This window comes from Perca fluviatilis, chromosome 18 (genome assembly GCF_010015445.1).
Source record: "Perca fluviatilis chromosome 18, GENO_Pfluv_1.0, whole genome shotgun sequence".
Taxonomy (NCBI): domain Eukaryota; kingdom Metazoa; phylum Chordata; class Actinopteri; order Perciformes; family Percidae; genus Perca; species Perca fluviatilis.
In genome coordinates, this window is record NC_053129.1 from 33,278,565 (window position 1) to 33,287,199 (window position 8,635).

Genomic DNA, 8,635 nt, shown 5'->3' on the forward strand with positions numbered 1-8,635 from the left:
TATATTATTATTATTATATATATATAGTAAGGGTTAAATAAAGACTTCCCGAGTGCAGACACAAAACAAAATATGTACTTAAAGGGTATTTAATTTACAATTTAACACAAAAAAAACAAGTAAGGTACTAACATATAGTTAACATTTCAACATAAAACTATTTCAGACCAGAATAAATGATGGTACAAGTTAAGTCTGCACAATATATCGTTTTGTTACTTTGTATTTATTATGTTTTTATTGTCATTGCAAGATACTTTCTTGCATTCTGACATTCTGAATAAAAATGGGATTTATGTTGCAGACATTAAGCCATTGTTACCACATCAGACCAGAGTTAAGAGTTCAGGACTGTTTGGAGCAATGTCGCCTCCTAGAGGCCCCTCAGGAGACCTGCGACCCTCCAAGAGGCTCCTCAGGAGACCTGCGACCCTCCTAGAGGCCCCTCAGGAGACCTGCGGCCCTCCTAGAGGCCCCTCAGGAGACCTACGACCCTCCTAGAGGAGCCTGAACCTGCGTCAATACAACTCAGGCTCAACTGAAACTAGGCCGGTGGATTTTTACCTCCATTAAAAGGATCTCTTCACAGTCAGTATGGACAAGATGAAATAATACTGAGACAAAAAGTAATTAAGTAAATAAGTAAATAAGTAAATAAGTAAATAAGTAAATAAGTAAGGAAGTAAGTTAGTAAGTAAGTAAGTAAGTAAGTAAGTAAATAAATTACTTAGAAAGTCAGTAAGTAAGTAAGTCTTTAAGTGAGTAAGTAGTCTCACTTTACCAGACCTTCCTCCACAGCGCTGCGGAGGAAGGTCTGGCTAGTCCACACAGCATTCCTGGATGGGAGAAAAACGTGCTCTGGTTTATTGGCATTTCTTTAAACCAATCACAATCGTCTTGGGGCGGGGCTAAGCTCCAGACGGAGCCACGGTGCCTCTGCTAAATAGTCTCAGGAAGGAACTTGTTTTGGTGGAACATGTGTACGTTCAAAAGTAGTTTTAGTCGTGGAACAGAAAACTCAGATTGGACAGATAGTCTAGCTAGCTGTCTGGATTTACCCTGCAGAGATATGAGGAGCAGACAGACAGACAGACAGACAGACAGACAGACAGACAGTCTAGCTAGCTGTCTGGATTTACCCTGCAGAGATCTGAGGAGCAAAAAAAAATAGATACAATAAATAAAAACTAAATACCTCATAAACATAAATAAAAGATTATTAGATGAATAAAAGAAATACAAAACTGTATGTTAATAATCTCTAAAATGTAAACGTTTTGTGACGCGCGGCTGGGAGAACCAATAAGCGGTCGCTTAGCGTCGCACCGGAAGCGGAAACACACCGTTGTTGTTGTCTCGTCTCACTCCGCCAGGACAGGGACAGGTTCGGGACTTTTTAAACTAAAAATGGAGCACAAACTGATCCTGGCGGTGTCCGGCTTCCCGAGTCTCTACGACACTAACTCCCCGACCTACAGGGACCTGAACATGAGAGCCGAGTCCTGGAGACAAGTCTCCGAGATAGTCGGGGTTCCCGGTAAGTTGTTAATTTATTTAATACCGTCAACAACCGCTCCGCTAAGACTCGAGTTGTTCCGCCGAGCCGGCCGCCCGGAGCTGCTGCCCGGTGGCTGTGGAGAGAGACTCCGTTAAACCACTTTATTAATATACAATTCACAACAGATCTCTTCTCGAAAAGATCAAAACAATAGCGAGTCCGTCCCTCAAAACCCTCCGACTGTCTGCGGCTCGCAGCTCCGAGCGCATTGGTTCCTACTAAATACGTCAATCTTAACCCTTGTGTTGGCTTCCCGTGCAACTTATTTTAGTTTTTCTGGGTCAAAATTTTACGTTTTTGGTCCCGATGGTTTTGTCACTTTTCCCCGACATTATTTAGTCAGATTTTACCGACGTTTTTGAAGCTTTTCTTTTCCCGCTCCAAATGCTATAAAATGTAATAAAAACACCCAATGAAAGTACTGAGCTGATGTTTTCCAATTTTTTTATGTCACTTTTTTTTGTCACTTTTTTTCCAATTTTTTTGTCTGTACTTCTGCGCTTTTTATGGGACATTTTTGTTGTTGTTTTTTTGACTTTTTTTCAACGTTCTTTTATAAACAAAATTTGCTATAAAATTTAATAAAACACCCATATTCAATGAAAGTAGCGACCTGATCATTTATTTGACTTGTGACGAGCGTTGCAGGGAACCATCCACGTTATTTTTTTTGACAATTTGGTTGAAAGAAAACCCAAATTTCTGTCAAATTTGACCTAGAGGACAACGGAGGGTTAAACAATACAAATATATATAAATAAATATGTATAGTTTCTTAATTCTTGTGTTGTCTTCAGGTCAAATTTTAAAAAGTTTCTCTATCAGAAATTTGGGTTTCTTTCAACCAAATTATCCAAAAATAACGCGGATGGTTCCGTACAACCATTACTCTTCACAAGTCAAATAAAAGATCAGCTCACTACTTTCATTGAATTTGGGTGTTTTATAAAATTTTATAGCATTTGGAGAGTAAAAAGAACATTGAAAAGAGTGACGACACTGTCGGAAATAGCTTCAAATATGTGGGGAAAATGTGACAAAAACATAGGTAAGAAGTGACAAAAAAACATATAAAAAATGTTGTTGAAAAGCGACAGAAGTCTCGAAAAAAAAAGACGACCACAACGTTGGAAAAAAAGATTACATTTTGACTCAGAAAAATCTAAAGTTGCACGGTCGACGGGAGGACAACACATAAAGTAAAGATACTCTATATTTACTAAAACAGCCGACCACTTTACTGACTGAAAATACACCTTTACAAGTCCTGCACTGAAGAAAAAAAAAAAAGTAGAAGTCCTCATAAAGCAGTAAAAATCCCCCTGTGAGTGTTTCTACAGTTTAGTTTATTATTGTAGTTTCCGGTCACTTATGCACAATACATCACATTGACCATACATGTATAACCAAATAAACTACAGTGTGTGTGTGTGTGTGTGTGTGTGTGTTCATGTGGAATAATAGTTTTTAGAATGGCAAGGCAGCTGTATTTATATAGCACCTTGGTTCCTACTGAAGATGTAAACCATAAAAACACACACAGATATAACGTCATTGTTTTATCAAATAAAAATAGAAACCATAATTGGTTCTGTAATTGACTAAAACACCCGAAGACTTTTACAGACTGTGGACACACGCGTGTTAAAATCTAAAATAAGTACAGGTAGCTATGTATCATCAACAAAGTCTTCTCTTATTACTTACTCATAATGCAGAAAAAAAAACAACCCTGTAAGTGTTTTAGTCGTTTAACTTATTTAGTTTAGTTTATTTATTTTCTGGTCCTTTATGCACAGCACAACCACAATGAAATATTACTGTGACAAAAAGTAATTAAGGAAGTAGCGTCACCGTGTCCACGTTGGGACACCACTCGCTGCTATTGGCCGTGTTCGGACACTTCCGACCTGACGCAGTTTCCGGTGTTTTCGCGGTACTTTACGTTTCCGATCATCACCAAAAATGTTAGCAGAATTGATCTATACCCATCTAACAATCTACGTATGGATTTTCATATATGTATGTGGACATTTAGATGTCTAATTAGTATATGAAAGTGACTTTGATGAGGAAAAGAAGTAAGAACGCTCGAGCGACGATCTCTCCCTCAAAAAAGTTTCTATTTTTATTTTACTGGAAATTAAGGAGCTTTTATTGCATAATTCAGAGTTGTTGAAGCATGTCATTTTATTGTGAAGGACGGAAGTACGATCCGGTAGTTTTGACAGCATTGATGGGACTTAATACCCCTGAGTGTCTTTGCTAGTTTAAGACCGACGCAGTAGTCAGTTTCCCGTTCAGCGCCCGCGTATTTTAAATAACAAATGCACCTGCACCCATCTGTGTCTTACAGGGAGGTGTGTTCAGGTGCATTCTGGGCGCGCTGGTCTTACAGGGAGGTGTGTTCAGGTGCATTCTGGGAGAATTGCTATCTTGAGGCAGCGGGAAGTGATCGCACCATTGACCAACAAAAACCTGGTCTAAAGTCAATAACGCAGCATTTCATTGTTATTTTAACAGAGCCTTAGCATTAGATCGTTAAAATAGGGCCCTAATGTTGAATGTGTAGCTACGTGGACATATGTTCTTCTACTTGCTGTGTTTTCTCAGAGTCGGAGTGCAGAAGGAAGTGGAAGACGCTGAGGGACCAGCACCGGAGGGAACGCCAGCGGGAGAAAGAGAGGCGCGAGAGCGGCATCGGGCTCTTTAACTACCGGCCGTGGAGATACTCGGCCATCCTGTCGTTTTTGAACCCGTTTATCGACGCAAGGGCGGCGGGCACCAACGGCTGGGCGCTGGACCCGCAGCCCTCCCAGCTCCACGCCGCCGAGATGGGCTGCAGCACGACCACGGACGCACGCAGCGACGACGGCGACGACTACGGTCGGTACTTAAGGAGGTCTAGAAGGAGAGAAGAGCCTAGAAACATATTCACGTTTAACAAGCTGACATCACACACGTTTTACTATTTCTACATAAAAAATGACTCAGACTGATTCTAAACTTTATGTACGTTTTCAAGTATGTAGGAAAAGAAGAAAGGAATTACGTAGTGTATAGGAAAGGAAATAGGGACGAAAAGAAGAGGAGGGAAGGAAAGAAGGATAAAAGAAAGGAGGCAAGCATGGACAGAAAAGGGAAGGAAGGAAGTACAGAAGGAAAGTAAAGGAAGAATGAATAAGAGGACGGGAAGAGGGAAGGAAGGAAAGAAGACGAAAGACAGGAAGTAATTAGGGAAGGAGGAAGAAATGCAGAGAAGGAAGGAAGGATGAAAGAAGGAAAGGAAGTACGTAGGGAAGGAGGAAGAAAAGCAGAGAAGGAAGGAAGGATGAAAGAAGGAAAGGAAGTACGTAGTGAAGGAGGAAGAAATGCAGAGAAGGAAGGAAGGATGAAAGGAAGAAAGGAAGTACGTGGGGAAGGAAGGAAGAAATGCAGAGAAGGAAGGAAGGATGAAAGAAGGAAAGGAAGAACGTAGGGAAGGAGGAAGAAAAGCAGAGAAGGAAGGAAGGATGAAAGAAGGAAAGGAAGTACGTAGGGAAGGAGGAAGAAATGCAGAGAAGGAAGGAAGGATGAAAGGAAGAAAGGAAGTACGTGGGGAAGGAAGGAAGAAATGCAGAGAAGGAAGGAAGGATGAAAGAAGGAAAGGAAGTACGTAGTGAAGGAGGAAGAAATGCAGAGAAGGAAGGAAGGATGAAAGGAAGAAAGGAAGTACGTGGGGAAGGAGGAAGAAATGCAGAGAAGGAAGGAAGGATGAAAGGAAGAAAGGAAGTATGTGGGGAAGGAGGAAGAAATGCAGAGAAGGAAGGAAGGATGAAAGAAGGAAAGGAAGTATGTAGGGAAGGAGGAAGAAAAGCAGAGAAGGAAGGAAGGATGAAAGAAGGAAAGGAAGTACGTAGGGAAGGAGGAATAAATGCAGAGAAGGATGAAAGGAAGTACGTAGGGAAGGAGGAAGAAATGCAGAGGATGAAAGGAAGGAGAAAGGAAGAGAGAAAGGAAGGATGAAAGAAGGAAAGGAAGTACGTAGGGAAGGAGGAAGAAATGCAGAGAAGGATGAAAGGAAGTACGTAGGGAAGGAGGAAGAAATGCAGAGAAAGACGGAAGGATGAAAGAAGGAAAGGAAGTACGTAGGGAAGGAGGAAGAAATGCAGAGAAGGAAGGAAGGATGAAAGGAAGAAAGGAAGTACGTGGGGAAGGAGGAAGAAATGCAGAGAAGGAAGGAAGGATGAAAGGAAGAAAGGAAGGATGTGGGGAAGGAGGAAGAAATGCAGAGAAGGAAGGAAGGATGAAAGAAGGAAAGGAAGTAAGTAGGGAAGGAGGAAGAAATGCAGAGAAGGATGAAAGGAAGAAAGGAAGTACGTAGGGAAGGAGGAAGAAATGCAGAGAAGGAAGGAAGGATGAAAGTAAGGAGGAGAGAAGAAACTAGAAACCTATTCACATTTAATCACACAAGTTTTACTTTATTTCCATAAAAATGATTTAAACCGATTAATGGATTATCAGAATAGTTGCAGATTAATTTGATAGTTGAAGACCATTTTAAGATCTTAACGATCAACTAAAGGTCACTTTTTCAGTGCTAAAGACTCAATATATGGGAAGGTTATTAGGATGTTATTCTCTTTTAACTGGGGAAATATCTTTGGAATATTGTAAGAAATGTATCAGTAATCTCTGAGAATGACTCGCAAACATTCAGCCATACATTTTTCATAGTTTCTGTCGCCTTTTTCTACATTTCAGTCGCCTTTATCAACGTTTTTGGCGTTTAAAAAAATTTGTTTTTGTCATTTCTTCGAAGATATTCACATTTAACAAGCTGCAATCGGAGAAGTTTGACTTTTTAGTTGGAGGTTAATTTAATAGTCGACAACTAATGGATTCCTCTTTGCAGCTGTAGGATGGAGATGAAATGATAGTTTTGTGTGTCTCTGTAGACATCTTCGTAGCAGACGCTACGACGACGACGTCCTCGTCCTCCTCTGAGTTTGGGCAGAGGAAGCGTCCGTCCTCCGCCCACAGAGACGGCGTCCGATCCAAAGCAGCGAAGACGGAGCTGGGCTCGGAGGCGGCGTTGGCGGCGGGCGCCAGAGATGACTGCGGCGTCCAAACGCAGCCGCACGACAACATGAAGGACCTGTTTGAGATGATGATGCAGTCGGTCACGTCTCTGGCCGCGTCCCTGGCTTCTTCTTCGCAACCTTCGTCCTCGCAGCCGGCGGAGCAGACGCCGCCGCCGCCGCCGCATCTGAAGACAGAAGAGCCGGACGCCGAGGTGGTGGAGCTGTCGGACGAATGGGACGGCGAGGAGGAGTGTGGCGCCGCGTCTCCCAGGCACAGGTGGGAAAGTTACATACATCGTGTTACTATAATCAGGGTCCAAAACCAGCCCCGCCTACCGGTCCAATGCTGGTAAAATGTGCAGGTGGCTGGTGGATGAAAAAGTTAATTTTGGATATCGTAATACACAACACAAGTTTCTTTTCCTGGTTTTAAAGGAACACGTAGACTTATTGGGACTTTGTCTTATTCAGCGTGTCCCCCAGAGTTACATAAGTCCATCATACCCTTCTCTGTCTGACGCACCCACCGCTAGCCTAGCTTAGCACAGATCCTGGAGGTAACCGGCTCCATCTAGCCTAGCTTAGCACAGATCCTGGAGGTAACTGGCTCCATCTAGCCTAGCTTAGCACAGATCCTGGAGGCAACCGGCTCCATCTAGCCTAGCTTAGCACAGATCCTGGAGGTAACTGGCTCCATCTAGCCTAGCTTAGCACAGATCCTGGAGGTAACCGGCTCCATCTAGCCTAGCTTAGCACAGATCCTGGAGGTAACTGGCTCCATCTAGCCTAGCTTAGCACAGATCCTGGAGGTAACTGGCTCCATCTAGCCTAGCTTAGCACAGATCCTGGAGGTAACCGGCTCCATCTAGCCTAGCTTAGCACAGATCCTGGAGGTAACTGGCTCCATCTAGCCTAGCTTAGCACAGATCCTGGAGGCAACCGGCTCCATCTAGCCTACTGCTCCCAATAAGTGACAAAATAACGCCAACATTTTGCTATTTGTTGCATTATGTTACGTTACGTGCAAGGATAAAGTTTTAAAAAAGACAGCATTAAATATGGGCATTATAAGGGATATTGGCATATTGTCCCAGCCCCCAGTACTTTGACATAACTGTAATATTTTTGTCCCGTTTGCAGCCTGTCTCCCAGGCCGCCCCGGGCCAGGAGGAAGAGCGTGGACGCTCTGCTGGAGGAGTTCCTGCGGAGGACGGAAGCCCGCGAGGCTCAGCGAGAGCGCGAGCCGGACCAGAGAGACGACGTCACGCTGTTCCTGCTGAGCCTGGCGCCGGCCATGAGGAGGCTCCCCCCACAGAAGCAGTCCTGGGTCCGGACCAAGATGCAGCACTTTCTACACGAAGCCGAGTTTGGCGCTACGAGTTTTCAGTGACCCCTTCCCCCCCAGAAAATACATGTAACAATTCTTTTTTTTAAAGGTTATTTTTTGGGGCATTTTTAGGTCTTTGTTTCCACAAGACCGCTGAAGACATGAAAGGGGAGGGAGAGAGGGGGAATGACATGCGGCAAAGGTGCGCCTGCTCTACCAACTGAGCCAACCCGGCCGACAAAGACATTTTTTTTATAAATACTGTAGGGATCACATTTTATTTAATTCCAGTGTTTTCCCTCACTTTGTGGAAGACTCAGGCTTAGACTTGCACACTGGCTGCGTGGCGTGAGCGTGGCGTTTTCTATGTCTTTACACACCAGAAAGGTGTCTGACCTGGCGCTGCTGCTGCTAGCCTTGTCTGGACACATGGATGTTTTCCATAAACATAAACATATACTGATCTGATTACAGCAAATACGTCGGCAGTATTGACGGCAAAATAGGCTCCAGAATATTTCCATCTGGATTGACAGGTGCAATATTTTAAAATTGGGGGCCAAGCAGCAAAGCTCCAAGGCCCCATAGTGATTCTACTTATTGCACATCTTTCCTCTGCCATGGGAGTCTATGGCAGCCCATAGAACCGGACAGTAGAAAGTTGTGAAATTTGGCACATTGATTCGG

General features: G+C 43.4%; 1 protein-coding gene across 1 annotated transcript; it reads left to right on the forward strand.

The window, feature by feature from the left end:
• Positions 1-1,346: 1,346 nt before the first annotated feature.
• On the forward strand, positions 1,347-8,376 carry LOC120546153. Its single transcript, XM_039780901.1, has 4 exons — positions 1,347-1,537; positions 4,172-4,444; positions 6,496-6,898; positions 7,762-8,376. The coding sequence occupies exons 1-4, from the start codon at positions 1,408-1,410 to the stop codon at positions 8,009-8,011; spliced, it is 1,056 nt and encodes a 351-aa protein (XP_039636835.1). The 5' UTR covers positions 1,347-1,407; the 3' UTR covers positions 8,012-8,376.
• Positions 8,377-8,635: the final 259 nt, after the last annotated feature.

Bases quoted from the DNA above. Each gene is read 5' to 3' on its own strand.
- LOC120546153 (XM_039780901.1), top strand. From the start codon at position 1,408: ATGGAGCACAAACTGATCCTGGCGGTGTCCGGCTTCCCGAGTCTCTAC. The intron at 1,538-4,171 runs GTAAGTTGTTAA...GTGTTTTCTCAG, and splicing joins CGAGATAGTCGGGGTTCCCG to AGTCGGAGTGCAGAAGGAAG. The intron at 4,445-6,495 runs GTCGGTACTTAA...GTGTCTCTGTAG, and splicing joins CGACGACGGCGACGACTACG to ACATCTTCGTAGCAGACGCT.